At 40.8% G+C, this 15,380-nt stretch overlaps 1 protein-coding gene across 2 annotated transcripts in view; it reads right to left on the bottom strand.

The window, feature by feature from the left end:
* The window catches only part of EPHA4 (EPH receptor A4), a 170,749-nt gene that overhangs the window by 66,291 nt on the left and 89,078 nt on the right, over nucleotides 1-15,380 (bottom strand). For both annotated transcript variants that reach the window (XM_081006883.1, XM_081006882.1), the window contains exon 5: nucleotides 9,474-9,812. In XM_081006883.1, coding sequence (XP_080863009.1) covers nucleotides 9,474-9,812 — 339 coding nt within the window. The remainder of the gene's footprint in view (nucleotides 1-9,473; nucleotides 9,813-15,380) is intronic.

Below are 15,380 nucleotides of genomic sequence, written 5' to 3'. Positions count from 1 at the left end.
TGTACGGTATACGATGAATCATTAAACCATCAAAAGAACAAAGACGGGATGATTTCTTACATATATATAAAAAATACCTTCTGTCCACAATTTTAAACTGTTTAAAACATGCATTATTAATTTATTTTTAACCAAATAAATAAAGAAGGGCTGACATTTATGCAAAACAAGTTTCAAGACACACATATCCTTACACTCCTGACCACATTACATCTTCCAAATATTTAACCAGCTATGAACTGCCTCCCTTACTAGCTTTGAACTTCACATTCTCAATTGTCTCCCATTGTAGAAACATCCTCTTTTTTGGGCACGCAGAAAGGCTAAAGCAGCCCTGCTGTGTCAAGTATCTGTGCCATACATCTCAGGCTTGTCTCCTGCTGACAGCTCCTATTATCTTGGTTGACCAAGGTGCAGAACAATCAACCTTCCTGTGCAAAGTTCTCCTTCAGCCAAATACCAGGCTGCTTTCTGTACATTTGAGGGGTCAAGATGCCAATCACAGGAAGGAGGACACCATGCTGGACTGAAACATGCCTGTACACCTTCTGTCCTTTGTTCAACTGCAGCCTCAAAGTTCAAACAAAAGCACCTTTCTGTCCGAATCCTCTCTGTGCGAATTTTGAAGACCAGACAGATATTCTTGGTGGCTCCCTCACAATTACAAAACACCTTTCCCCTCTTGCTCTATTAATGTATGAACCTGAAGACTTCCTGGAAAGGCTTTAAGATTTTCTAGTTTGATCTGAGGTTCAACAGTAAGGGTTAGAGATTTTTGAAATTCTAAGCTTTATATAAAGGCTTTTAAATCATATAAAGTCACAAGGGCTGCTTCTGTGCAAGTATGATGTGGTATAAATGTAATAAATAGCTCAAGGGCGGGGGGGGGGGGGCTCTTCAGGAAAATTTATTTGTTCCTCATTCCCCAAAATATGTTGCTAGTTGCCTAGCTGAGATGCAAAAACATATATTTTATCTTCTCCTTCTCAACTTTTTTCTCTTTTTGTTCTTTATATTGATTTTTATCTGACTGAAAACAAAACTGGATTTTCATTCCTTCCTGAGGCCTAAGTCAGTAACAAGTAGAATGAGATTTAATTATTAAAAATCCTTTTCCTTTCAGTTTTCTTTCTAGTTTTGTACCACCTAAAGAGATTATATGTTTTCAAAACTTTTTGTTGTAGTTTTAGCTCTACTTTCTTTCTTTTCTAACATTATTTATTGCTAGATATCATTTTGAAACATCTTAAATTACTGATTAAAAAGAGTATTGTTACTTTCCTTAAGCATTTTAGAAGGTGTGGAATAGAAACTGAATTACGTACATAAATAAGCTATTTTTGAAATCTATTCTTCCTTCATAGAATTATGGGCTTCTATTGTGACAATCCTTCAAAACAAAGTTTTAGGAGTTCATATTACAGATGAAAGGAATGCTTTCTTACTGCGTAAATGATCCAGAAGCAATGAACCTCAATACTGTATATCAAACACAAACACATACTGCCATTATTTTTGTATCAGAATTATTGCCATTATTCACTTCATTGCATGAAACAGGGGCAGCTATCTTGGCACACTTCAGATGTTATTTGCTCCCATCAGCCCCAGCCAGCATGGCCAATGGCAACAAGGCTGAAGGTCACCCTGCTGCTTTGGGGGCATCCCAAGGAACCACATGGCTACGTAAAGCCTAGCAAATTGCCTCCCTGTTCTCTCACAGCATTAAGTGGACTGGATGGGAAAGAGCTGACTGGCACAACACTGCCAAGTAGATGAGGGCAAAGTCCCCTGATTCTAGCATGATATATGGAGTCCGAAAAGAGTTCATTCTTAAATACACAAGGCCAAAATTTCCAGGATGGGGTAACACAGTCATGAGTAGGGTCTACTTCCACTTGATCTTTTATTTCTGCCACTGTAAACGGCACATAATACCGTCCTCCCTGCCCCACCCAGCACGGAGCTCAAATTATGAGGGAGCCTTAAAAATACAGCTTCTCACACTTTTCTGTGGCTCTTCATTTTGGACAAAGCATCTCATTCAAGAGTCTCTGTCAATGCTCTAAAATCTTCATTGTCAGGCGACTGGGAATTTGCTCCTCTTGGACCAGGGCACTGTACAACATCTGCCCTCTAATCAAAGCAGCATAACTGCTAGCCAGTAGGTGGAAGCTTGTGAGTACAGGATACAGAAATCCCACAGGACCTGGGTCTAGCCTTTAGATCTCAATCCCACCAGAAATAAGAATGACCTTGGCCCTTACTACTTTGAGAACTAAACATAATACTCATTAGTCTGACTTAGTTTCCTTTCACTGATTTCCTCACACACAGTAAACCAAACACTCACTCATCAACGCAAAGTCAAACAAGCATACATTAGGGAGGGGGTGGGAATAGCTCTCCAAACTATAAACGAGGTAAATAAAAATACTTTCCTCTCTCTTGTGAAAAGAAGGGACAGGGACAAATTATTTGTGTGTTGTGTGTATGTGTGTGTGTTTTTTAAAATGCAGTTAAGCCTCATTTTCAAAGCCAGTGAATGAAAGCTCCAAAATGTAAAGATAACAGAAGGTGACACTGTCAGGTGGGATGCTTAGGATAAGGGAAATCACACGGTGAATTTGGATAACTAGGTATTTGGATGACAGAGGTCCAGGGGAGGAAACTTCTGCTGTGGTTGGCATGTGCTCAGCTGCCTCTCTTGACAAACTGGAGAAGATGATGAATGCGAGAGTCAATTAACTTTATTTTTGCATGAAAATGTAAATGTGTTTTTGCAGCTACTTAAAATAATTGTCCAACTGCATTTCATTTCAAGTGTGCATGCGTTATGGGCTAATTAGAAATACAGAGAGCAAGATGGCAGCCAAACAGAAAGGCCCTTCACTTTACTAGCCTTGGCAGCCTCAGCTATAACACTTGGAATCAAACTAAGGGCCATCTGATGCTTTTGATCTGCCCGTGCAACTTCCATCATTGTCAGCGTGAGCAGCGCAAAGTGACGCAGGGCATGGTATAGCAATGGATCCTCATTTGATACACATACGCTATTGCACAGTCTAAATCGGGCTGGCAGAACATAGAGAAGCGCTTTATGTGCATTTTCTGTGCTGTGTGGCACAATGTGCATGGAATTCTAATCAGCATCTGAAAGCAAGCAGGGGCTTCCAAAGCACTACACCAAAATACCAAGCAAGAATTTGTTTATTTTTCTAGAAAATCTTCCAGTGTTTGTGAGTTACCCGGAAGTAAGCACCCAAAGCCCTTTGACTATTCTAATGTGTGTGGTTTTTTGTGTTGTTTTTTTTTAAAAAAAAACACCTTTAAAACAGTAAAACATTGACACTCCGCCCACTGCCCCACTTTCGCCTCAACCATTGTGCCTCAATTAGGAAAATCAAAGTGTGAATCCACTTCTCTTTCTCCATGACATCCTTGAAAATCTACCCTGCCCACTGCTTGCGGAGGTTTAGCTTGGTGCTAACTGCAATGAAACTCAAAACAGTATTTAGCTAGCAGAAGAATGTGTTCATTCTGATCTACTGGTTTGGCATTCTAGACCGTATCTGACAGGTCCAGAATGTTGGAGGCAAGCAGTACAGGATGACGGTGATTAACAATCTGGAGAGACTCTGTGTGTGTGTGTGTGTGTGTGTGTGTGTGTGTGTGTGTAATATTGGGAGAGTATGTTGCAGGTCTCAGTCTCTTTCTGAAACGAAGGAGCTTTGTGACAGGAGAACAGACAGCTAGATACGCTGAAAAAGAAGGGAGTGTGTGTAAGCATTAGCCAGAGCTGGATATCGTCATACAAAAGATCCCTCGCTGACTACAGCAGCAATTTTAAAATATCCACAGCCAGTTGCAGTGAGAGAAAAGCCTGAATATTTATTAACAGGGCATCCCCACCTTAATTGGCATTTCCTCTACCCATTTCACTGTGATGGCTGACTTAACAGAACATTAAGCTGAAGGTAACCTAACCGGCTAACAAATTGCCATGCAGTCTCATTTGCTAAAGAAAAAAACTTTTTTGGGAAAAAAAGCTTTCCAAAATCAGAACATAGCAGTGTGTCCTTTGAGTAACACAAAATGAAGCCACATGCAAAGATGGAAGATAGAGACATTTATATTTTTAATCGTCACTCTGCTTTGTTTTTTCTTCCCATGTAGCTTTATTCCCATGTGAATACTTTTTGTTTCAGAACAGAAACATTGTCATTACTACAATGTGTACCTACATAAAATATATACAGTGATACCTCGGGTTACATACGCTTCAGGTTACATACACTTTAGGTTACAGACTCCACTAACCCAGAAATATTACCTCAAGTTAAGAACTTTGCTTCAGGATGAGAACAGAAATCGTGCTCCGGTGGTGCAGCAGCAGCGGGAGGCCCCATTAGCTAAAGTGGTGCTTCAGGTTAAGAACAGTTTCAGGTTAAGAACGGAATTAAGTACTTAACCCAAGGTACTGTACACAGGAAGGTTTAAACTGAATGGTGTGCTCAAGATTGAACCCAAAACCACTCAAGATGTATAACATAAGGGTACATACAATGTGCCAGTCCCTAGATTATTGTGATTGCTCTTCTCCAGCTCTAGGTTATGTAACCAGAATGTTCAGATCCTATAAGCGCTTACAGTATGTGAAATTAGATTATTATGTTTTTGCCCCCCCCCCCTACATTTAATTGCATTTGCAATTTTGCCACTCATTGGGGAGATCCTTTAGAAGCCTCTCTCAGTCCCATTTTGTTGTAACCACGCCAAACAATGTGGTATCATCAGCTTGGTAAGTTTTCTCACTGAATTTAGCCTTTTAACAAATATTCCTACTTTCTAACTTAGTTTCTTTCTAGAGGATTTCTTTTAACAATAGTGGACTCAATCTATCCAAAATGAAGACTTTATAAATTCCATCCACTTCAACAAGGCCAGTGATATATAGATCAAATATGTGCTTTACTCTCCAACTCAAATGAGTGAAAGAAGCTTATTTTTAGCAGGATCATGCACCTATGATTTATTGAAACTGGTTAGAAAGGTATGTGGTCTATTTCAGCTGACAGAGACTACTGATTTTAGTAGTTAATATATCTACTTGTAACACAGTTACCAACAATAAGCCCCTATTTTCACAGTGGAAGCACTGATGAATTCTATTTCAGCTGATGTACCTGTTCATCTTTATGTAGAACTACAGTCTTATGTCGCAGTCCAACAGACATTAATGTGGCAGTGAGTCCCACTGAACTCTTTGGGGCTTACAGACATGTACAGGACTGCAAAGTTAATATATACTGATTATCATAGTACTGTTCCTTAATCATATCTGTTAAAATCTACAGATTATCATAGTATTGTTTCTTAATCATGTCACAGGATCCTATAAAGCTGAGACAACTGCAAGCCACCTTAATATTTTTAACATATAATGCAACATATTTTTGAAAGGCATATCATATCTGGATAAAGTCATACTGAGATACTATCTATAAGCTCAGACACAAATCTTACTATAGAATAATATTGTCTTCATATATTCACATTGGTCACCAAAGTTTTATTTGCATATTTTCCTTTAAACATTCTGAGACTTACAAAAACAAAAACAACTTACAAAAACCCATTGCAAATGAAAATAAAAAACAAAATGTAAGTGAATAAACTAAAGTGCAGCTCAGCAACCCACTTACATTGCTCCAACTGAGTTGATAAAAGTTGTATAGAAAATAATGAAAAACACACTCATGACTCACAATTATATGGTCTCTCCTACTATTGTACTGTATCTATTTTCAATCAATGTGCTGCCAAGTACTCAAGCAAATAAATGAAGGTTGTTGATTTAATGCAGGTGTCCGAATGAGATTCTTTTCAGCTTTACAAGTTCTATGAAGATATTTTTGACATTATTTTCTGCCTCCTTATATGTCTTTCTCTCACATGCAGGGGTATGATATGCAATATAGGAAAACAGGGAGATGCCTTAAACACATGCCTCTTCTTTTAGTGAACATTGGTTCTGGAGTCAGCATTTTGGCTGTAAACAAGTGACAGGAACCAGCCTCAGAGAAGGACCCTTTTTTGCTCTGTTGCCTTCTGACTGGCTGCTCCACCTTTGAAGAGGTTGTCAAAATGGCATCCCCCAGGGATAGCACCAAAGTGGAAAAATTAGTGCAGGATATTTATGGGAGGAACTATGATAGATTTGGGCTGCCAGATTGGATGGTAGAGTCTAGTAAGGAAGACATCTTGGTCACCATCAGCAATAGTATAGGCTCCATAGCTACCTTTAAGACTTGTTCTTTTATATAAAGTGAGTGAATAATACCAGGTGAGATTATTTGTCCCTCTAGTCCACCACTGACTCTGCTTTGGCCCAGCAGTGGTTCTGCAGGGTCCCAGCTGGCGGTCTTTCACATCACCTTCTACGTGATCCTGTTATCTGGAGACACCGGCAACTGAACTGGAGAATGTCTGCATGCAAAACGTTATGCTTTATCACTACCCATCTCTCTAAGCCACATGCATCCTCACTGAACTGGCAAACAGTGATTAGAGGAAGGCTAACACAGGATGGACAATCTCCACTACCCTAAAAAAATTATGTTGGCCAAGGTGAGATGAATCGAAGACCGTGATGATATGGCTTTATGAAGATGAGCCATAAGGCTGTGATTTCTTATTAATATAGTAGTACTTTTCCATATTAGGAGCAGGAGGAACACGGAATATCAATAAACTATAGTTTTGTAACTAACGGTGGCTCTGCACTAGCAGAAAAGCGCTTGTTCTTGTGCAAGACATGACAATACAATCTTCACTGCAGCCCTCTACATTATATCCCATAGTATTTCTGCAGGTTCTGTAACCTGCAAGGGTAGCTTTTGTAGGGGCACAGAGGGAGCTTCAGTGGGTAAGAGAGATCAACAAAAATCACGCAACACTTGAGTCAGTAGAAGACTTTCTGCTAGAGCAGCTACTGTTGGATACGATAATATATTTCTTAGAGAAGAAATATGGTCAAAGGAGAAAGTTTTACTCAGATCCCACTGCAGAGACACATAAGCCCTTAAATTACATGGCCACGCCTGATAGGGAAGGGGTGGAATGTATTTCATTAAAACAAATGTAAGGCTTTTAGACATGCCCAATTTTATAGACATTGACCTATAAAAGATCAGGTCTGCTATTTACCACTCTGCCTAGGACTTTACCCTTTGTGTTGGATATAAACAGCTTCTCAAAATGAACTAGGATTGCCACATTCTGATCCAGATGCTAACTTGGGTTGGCACAGCATTGTTCTACTCCTCACCTGTACCCGCCAACACCACTGCATGGTGATTTAAGGAAATCAATTCAAATGTTTACAAAAACACTTCGTGTACAATAGACAGAATGCAAATTTTAAATATCAGCCAGATTCTGTTATCAAACATCGTTATGAGATGCCAAGTCTTGTTGGTTTCATTTAATTTCAATGACAGCTCAAGGAGACAGCTCAAAACCTAGAACTCATGTGGCATTGGTATTCCCTAAAATGTTTCTACAGCCAATTTTATTCTTGAGAACTATTTCCCTGCAAAACTCTCAGAAGCGCATCAAACTCTGAAGAGGAAATAAACCACACAACAACACACAGAGTTCATTTCCCCATTACAAAGGCAAAGTACAAATTAACTCAATATATGGCAGCCAGCTAGCATGATTTGCAAAATGATTTCAAAATTAATTATTCAAAGTGTATTATTATTTAGGGAACATAAGAAGAGCCATGTTGGATCAGTCAAAAATCCCATCTAGTCCATCTGCTCTCACAGTGGTCAACCAAATGCCTATGGGACATGAGTGCAATCACACTTTCCCTACATCTCATTCCCAGCAACTGGTATTTAGATACATACTGGCTTTGACAGGATTCTGTAGTATAAATTCTAGCTGAGTTTCTGTTATTGTGGTTCTGAACAACCTCCAAGCATTCCAGAGGGGTTTGGCCCACTTCACTTTCTCTTTCACGCTCCTTTTTACCAATCCTCTCATTTTCCCTCTTTTGAAGTCAAACGTGACTGTGTTGGATTTCCACGGCAATTGACAACCTTGAAATACACTGGGTGGTATTCAACTGAGTTTTACTCAGAATGACCCAATTAAATAGATGAACATAACTAACTTAGATGCATTCATTTCAGTGGGTCAACTCTGAATAAGATTCGACAGCACTATGCTCAGTATTCCCAAGTGGTTCAACAATATTTACATCTTGCAGCATGTTTTGGGCACCACTTACGACTGAGTCTAGGGTCACTGTCCCTCTGGTTGGCTCCATGACCAATTGTTCTAGAGCCCAGTATCTCAAAGATTTCTTTGCCATGACTAGGACATGCATATAGCTAGACTATGTGAAAATAATTGAATTTGATCATTACTACAGCACTTTCTCTTTGGGATGCTTCATTGATTTAATTCTCTACCTTAAGATCACCTAAGCATTTTGTTCAGGGGGACAATAGAATACCCTTAATACTAATCCTTGGGGCCTGATAACACCATCTACAGTGATGATGTGAAGCAGTCTCTCCTTTTTTGGGATTTCTGGCTTGTTGGAATCAATGGTGCCTTTGATTAACAGTGACACTACTTCCAATACGTCCTTGCCTGACTTTCTAAAGAGTTTGCATTCAGAGAAAACCATGTCCCACTAGTTCTCTCCATTCCACCAAATTTCCATTGTGCCCATTATATCTGAGCTCTCCTCTAAGACCAAGCCCTCTAGCTCACCCATATTGGGTCAGAGGCTTCTAGCATTAGCATATAAGCTCCAATATGTAGCGTCGCTTTCCAGATGTTTGGAATTTTACCCCCCGCTCCCCAGTGCTTTGGCTTCTCTGAATTAAAACAACAATTCTGCTTGGTACCATGACTGAAACATTTCAGTTAGATGTTTCCTATACTGTTTCAGAAGCTCAGGTTAAATGCCAAACAAAATTAAAATTCTAGATCTTGGGGAAGTGCCAAGGCTGATCTATCTGTATTCTTTATTCCCTGGTTGCTATTTTACTTCTCTTCCATCTGGCGCTGAGAAAAAACAGGCTCGCGGCTGAACAGCCCTCTGACTCAAGCGTTAAGACTCCTGCCCAAGGAAGAATGTGACGCACTTATAAAAAGGTAGCGTTTCCTATGTGCAATGAGTCCTGATGTTCTTTCAGATTAGCACATGCAGTCAAGTATAGGCCAAAAAGGGCACAACAACTGTGAATTTCAGCAACATCTCCTTAAAGCATAACTTCATCCTAATAAAGCAACTGCAAAAAGTACCATGCAAAAGCAATAACTGCGTAAGCATTTCATATTTCTCTGGTGTCCTCTATTCAGCATCAACTGATAAGCTCGTACAGTACCATTTTCAATTGAGATGGAGAATGGAGAACAAGGGAGGGAAAGTGTCTGTTGGATTTTACCTGCTTGGTTTGTAGTCACAGTGACAGACACAGCTTGGTCCGAACTAGGATTCTGCTTGGATACTCCATTCACCGCCCAGATTTCAAAGGTGTAGTTTGTGTGTGCCAAAAGGTCAGTAATAGAAACCTTGGTGGTTTTCAAGCTATTCTGCTGAGGGCTGAAGTGTACACCACTCCCACAGGACCGGCAGCGATTCAGATCATTGGCTCCACATCTCTTGCATACCACATTATAGGAAACATCCTCGCGGCCACCTTTGTTCTGAGGAGGGCTCCATTCCAAGTTGACGGATGTCTCGTTGACATTGGAAATCAGGTTCTGGGGGGCAGATGGAGGGCCTGCAAGACAAAAGGCACATTTTTTATTTTTTTAAATTACATTTCCAGGTCAAAGGAAGGAAGGAAACCCTCTCTAGGGGTTATCTACCCTGATGTGATCTGTTGAAACAAACACACCTGGCAGTTAGTGGAGTCTGCAACTGTTCCATTTCATATGTAGTTTTTTTTTGGGGGGGGGGTTGGGGTAAAAGTACTAAAATGCTATAAAAGTACACACACAGTCCCACAGAGCTAAGGCCATGCACACAGGGAAGCAGGATTTCCATGTGCATATTTATGGCTAGATAGCAAACTGTGTCAATAAATGGCTGTTGTGTATGCCTATTTGCCTGAGCTAAAAAGACTCATCCACATGCTGTGCAGTAGTAACAGCCAGAGCACGGACAAAATATTCGTCTTTTTGTTGGGGGTGGAAGGTGGAGAGAATGTGATCTTGTGATCTTTCCCCAAATTCCTCTAAATAGATTATTTCAGCCCAAGTCATAGAAGGTGCCTTTTAACCTCAGAAAATGTGTGCATGGCAGCAAACTTCGATACGCACATATGGCTGGATCAAAGCCAAAAGCATCACCATGATCTCTCTTAATACTATGAACAGGTGCATGAATAAAATGTTCCACGGCTCTTTTATTCTGGTCTTTGCCCATCTTCCTAAACCCCCTTTTCCCAGGATGTTTTAACGATTAGCTGAGCTTCACAAAAATATCCCAGTGCAACTTTGTTAATCCCTCTGCCCTCTGTCACTTTACATGTGTCCACCTCTTCCACAACATCCAGCAGCTTCCACACTGTTTCTGGGTAAATTTGGTGTGATTTAACATCAGCAAGAAACATTAACCCTGCTTGTCTAAATGCATAAAACAACCCAGTAAACTGGAGGAAGAAATGTGTTCATGTTGAATCATGTCACAACATGCAGAGCTTAGAAAGCACTCTGTGAACAGGAAATAAGAAAAGGAAAAGAGAATTAGAGAGTCTGTTCAGCCATTTATTTTTATTTTATTTATTAAATTTGTATACCATCCTATTCCCCTAGTTGTCAGGGGGCATATGGTTCACAACATAAAAGCTATCAATTTCACCCTGAGGGAGATCAGGCACACTTAACCCGCATGGCAGGGTGAAAGAAATGGTAGCACATCTAGTGTGTTCTGTCTCATAAGTTCAGGGAAACCCTACTTCAAATAAACATGGCACCTGCCCCTTTTTTTTTTTTTTTTGCTGCAGAATGGAACAAAAGTGAGCACCAGAGTCCAAAGCACACTCATAATATTCCCTTCAGCAGACAAGGCATTTGGGCAGGCCCATGGGTGTGTATAAAATGAGTTGTACCTTTAGCATAGGAGGTTCAACTCTATGGAACTCCTTCCTGCTAGAAATCAGACAGGAACCCCTCTTAAGTTTCAGGCACTAGATTAAAATGGTTTTAATATGTTCATCTGTTTTCTTACTTTATGAAGTTTTAGCATATGTTTTAAATTCTGTATCTTGTGGGCTAGACTAAACTAAGTAGTTTTCCTAGTGGAAGCCAGCACAAAACCTCTTGCTAATGCAAAAGGGCTTACTTCCTCTTCTCCCCCTGTAGCCCCCATCAGCTTTTGTGGGTGGTCAGGAAAACCCATAAAGCAACATGGAAGCAAAACAAATTTGCACTGATGGAACATTTGTTTCTGTGTGATTCTAAACTCCTCCCTCTTTCCAATAAGTCAATTTGTGGCACAGAGTGAAAAGCAAGGTATACACTTCTTAGATAAATAAAACAAAATGTGACAGTATCAAAACATTTTAGGTAATGTCTATATGGCTTCTGTGGTATCTAGTACTGTAGCAGTGGCAGCATAAGCATCTGTTGCAACAGACAGAAGCAGATTTTACAATATGTTTACATGTTTCTAAGTTCTAACCTACTGGAGCTATGGAATTAGCTGCTTGAGTTATTCACCCAGCCTTTAGGATACTGTCATGGGAGGAGCTTGCATGGTTTTCCTATACAAGCTCTGATTCGTTAGTGAGAATCAACAAGAATATTATGCATAGGAGAGAGTGGATGATGTGTGTGTGATGGAGGATTTGTAGTATGCATTAAGGCATGGGTAGGCAAACTAAGGCCCGAGGGCCAAATCTGGCCCAATCACCTTCTCAATCCGGCCCACAGATGGTCCAGGAATCAGCATGTTTTTACACGAGTAGAATGTGTCCTTTTATTTAAAATGCATCTCTGGGTTATTTGTGGGGCACAGGAATTCATTCATTATTATTATTTTCAAAATATAGTCTGGCCCCCCACAAGGTCTAAAGGACAGTGGCCCCCACAAGGCCCCCTGCTGAAAAAGTTTGCTGACCCCTGCATTAAAGGGTAAGGGTGATGTGAATGGGGTGGGATGGGTGAGTGGTCTGCGGGTGAGAATATGCGTGCAAGTAAATGGAGAAATTAGCTAGGGTTGCCATGTTTCAAAAAGTGAAAATCCAGACACAAACTTTGTTTAGCATATTATGGCAAAGTTGTTTAGCTGGGGGTGGCAAATTTGTTGAGCCACTTGATGTATGGCAGCCCTAAATTAACAGGCGTGTGTGCGCGCACACAGAGGTAAAGGGTATACATGTGAGGAATAGTGCCTCAATGGTGTCTGTGTATGCCTGTGTGTGAGAGAGTTCATGAGGAGTTAGTTTTTGTATGTGTGTAAATGTGGGAGGGATACTGAGGTGGGGAATCTACACAAAACATGTATCTTATGATTACATTTCTATCCCTTCCTTCTTTCAAGGAGATCACGGTAGTGTACGTGCTTCTGCCCCTCCTCATTTTACCCTCGTAACAACCCTGTGAGCTAAAACTAAGCTGAGAAACTGACCGGTCCAAGGTCCCCTAATGAGACTCATGGCCAAGTAGACATTTGAACACTACTCTCTCAAGTCCTAGTACAACACTGTAAACACTATAACACACTGGCTCTTCTTCTTCTTCTTTTACAAAACATAATCAGCAAATTATCACAGTCTTATACAGTCATACCTCAGGATGAATACACTTCGGGTTAGGCAAATTCGGGTTGCGCTGTACGGCGACCCGGAAGTAACGGAGTGCATAACTTCCGGGTTTCACCACGCGCACATGCGCACACTTTAAAAATGATGCCATGCGCATGCACAGAAGTGCCAAAACTAGACCCGCGCACGAGCAGACGCGGGTTACATTCGCTTCGGGATGCGAACGGAGCTCCAGAACGGATCCCGTTCACATCCCGAGGTATCACTGTACAGTGGTACCTCGGGTTATATATGCTTCAGGTTACATACGCTTCAGGTTACAGACGCCGCTAACCCAGAAATATTACCTCAGGTTACGAACTTTGCTTCAGGATGAGAACAGAAATCATGCTCCGGTGGCGCGGCGGCAGCAGGAGGCCCCATTAGCTAAAGTGGTCTTCAGGTTAAGAACAGTTTCAGGTTAAGTACGGACCTCCGGAATGAATTAAGCACTTAACCTGGGGTACCACTGTACTTGTTAGGCATATATGTTGCCACAATTTAAGTACCTTTGCTTTTGTAGCTCGGTTGGGAGTGGAAAGAAATCAGCACAGAAACACTAAAGGAATTAAGAGGCAGAGTCTTGGTAAATGATATATTTATCTATGCTGAATGGACCCTGTCTCTCAAAATCTGAGAGCAGGGTCTGCTTCCTGGCCGACGGCAACTTCAGGGTTAACAGAAGAACATCTCTCAAGTCCATTAAGATGCTTTTGACGGGGCTATGCCCAATGCTACGTGGGAAAATGTGCCACAATGAATCAAGCTCCTCGGGAGCAAAAGTCGGTAATTAGTATGTAGGGCAGAGCACGGTGGTGTCTAAACGGAGAAGCAATCAAGCAGAAAACAAGGGAAGCAGATGCTTGAAGGTTGCATCACCTCCAGCATGAAAAGGAAGGTTCAGGGGAGTTGCCAAGTGGTGGGCTGATGTTAAAGCAAAGGGAAAGGCAGTATCTAGTCTTTGAAGAGCACAGTCAGTCACTAATGGAGCTCCTGGAATGCTGGCAGGTTGAAGAGGGCAGGAACGACAGAATTTTTCGATTTAATAGGTGTCTTGTTTTCCTTTGTTTCTTACATGACGGCTGTTACCACAGAAAATCCCACAAGGCGAAACCCTCACCCTAACAGACAAGGACCTACAGAGAGAGCAGTCAGCACTTTTTGCACAGGTGAATTGAAGGCATTCTGCTGGAAGCACCCGCCTTTCCTCAAGCAGTGAACTGTAGATTTACTGAAGCTCTGCGCAGATCCCAAAGTGGAGACAGAAAGAACTAGGAATACAGCCAGGCTCAGAGAGAACAAAGGCTGCAGAAGGTTTGGTATCACACAAGGATTCTGTGGTTTCACAGAAGGCCAAATCACTGAGAATGAAAATGTTGCGTTCCAGCCCACACACCCTTCAAAGCTGAGTTCTCTTTTTACATCAGGCACCCCCAGTTCAGATCCTATTAGTGCAGATGTGAAGTTAATTGTGATTTAAATTTTTTTTTACACAATTTATTTAGATTCAGGCTGTTAAAGTTTATGTATGTATATTAAAAAAAAGAAAAAAAGCAGGATGCAACAGTACAGACAATTGTTGCATGTTTTGACGTTAAGATCCAAATGGATGGTACATTTGTTCAACTCAACTTGCATGGGAATGTATAATGGCACTCAAATAAATAGAAATTGCAAGGTCAGCCCATTTTTAAAGACTTCTCGCTTTGAATATTCTGCAATACTGTTTACGCAGCCACTCCTTAAAGCACTAAAACTATGGACTACAGCTTTGCATTTTCTCTCTCTATGAAGAACAGCAGGAGAGAAATATGGTGTTTTGCTAAAGGGTGCTACCCCTCTAGAAGGAAATGGATCTACCTGGGAAAGAATATATCCAATTTCCCATACTGTCACCCATCTCCTAGTTTTAGACAACCTATAATCAGGAAACAGTTAGAACCGGAATGCCAAGCCACCCTGCCCCTTCTTTAACATAAATCACTGTTGACATACATCATCCCTTAAAAGCAAAACAAATCAAAACAACTTTAGAAACAATCAATGAACATGCAGTATTTAGAATCTGAGTTTTTTCTGTGACTAAGACTTTGGGGTCTATACAGGCTGCATTTGCATTAAGCATCAGTCTAGTGAAAATGTCCCTGAGTGTGATCAGACACTATCCTAATGTAAAGGTTTTTACAAATTTGACCAGATTCACTAGTTACTGTTTTCCGTATGCAGGTGAATACCTAGTTCACCATGGGCATTTTTCTGCAAAGATACCAAAAGACACATCCACCTGCCCTTCACTGAAATTATCTTTAGAAGCGTTATTTTGGTTGCTCACCCGATCCATAGTGAGGCTGGTGGTGACTGAGTTGCTGGACCTCCTCAGCTGTAGCATCCTTTTCCTGGGATTCTTTCTCCAGGTAGGGTTGCCTGGCACCCACGTTGATACAACACAAGGCTTAGGTCTTTTAACCTGATGAGATTATTTTATTCTGTTCTTTTAGTCATTATTCTTTTATTACATATCCCCTGTGTGTTTTATTATAT

The sequence above is a fragment of the Podarcis pityusensis genome, assembly GCF_964106645.2.
Source record: "Podarcis pityusensis genome assembly, chromosome: 5".
NCBI classification, from domain to species: domain Eukaryota; kingdom Metazoa; phylum Chordata; class Lepidosauria; order Squamata; family Lacertidae; genus Podarcis; species Podarcis pityusensis.
The sequence above is the reverse complement of the archived record's forward strand: the minus strand, read 5'-3'. Positions and strand labels throughout refer to the sequence as shown.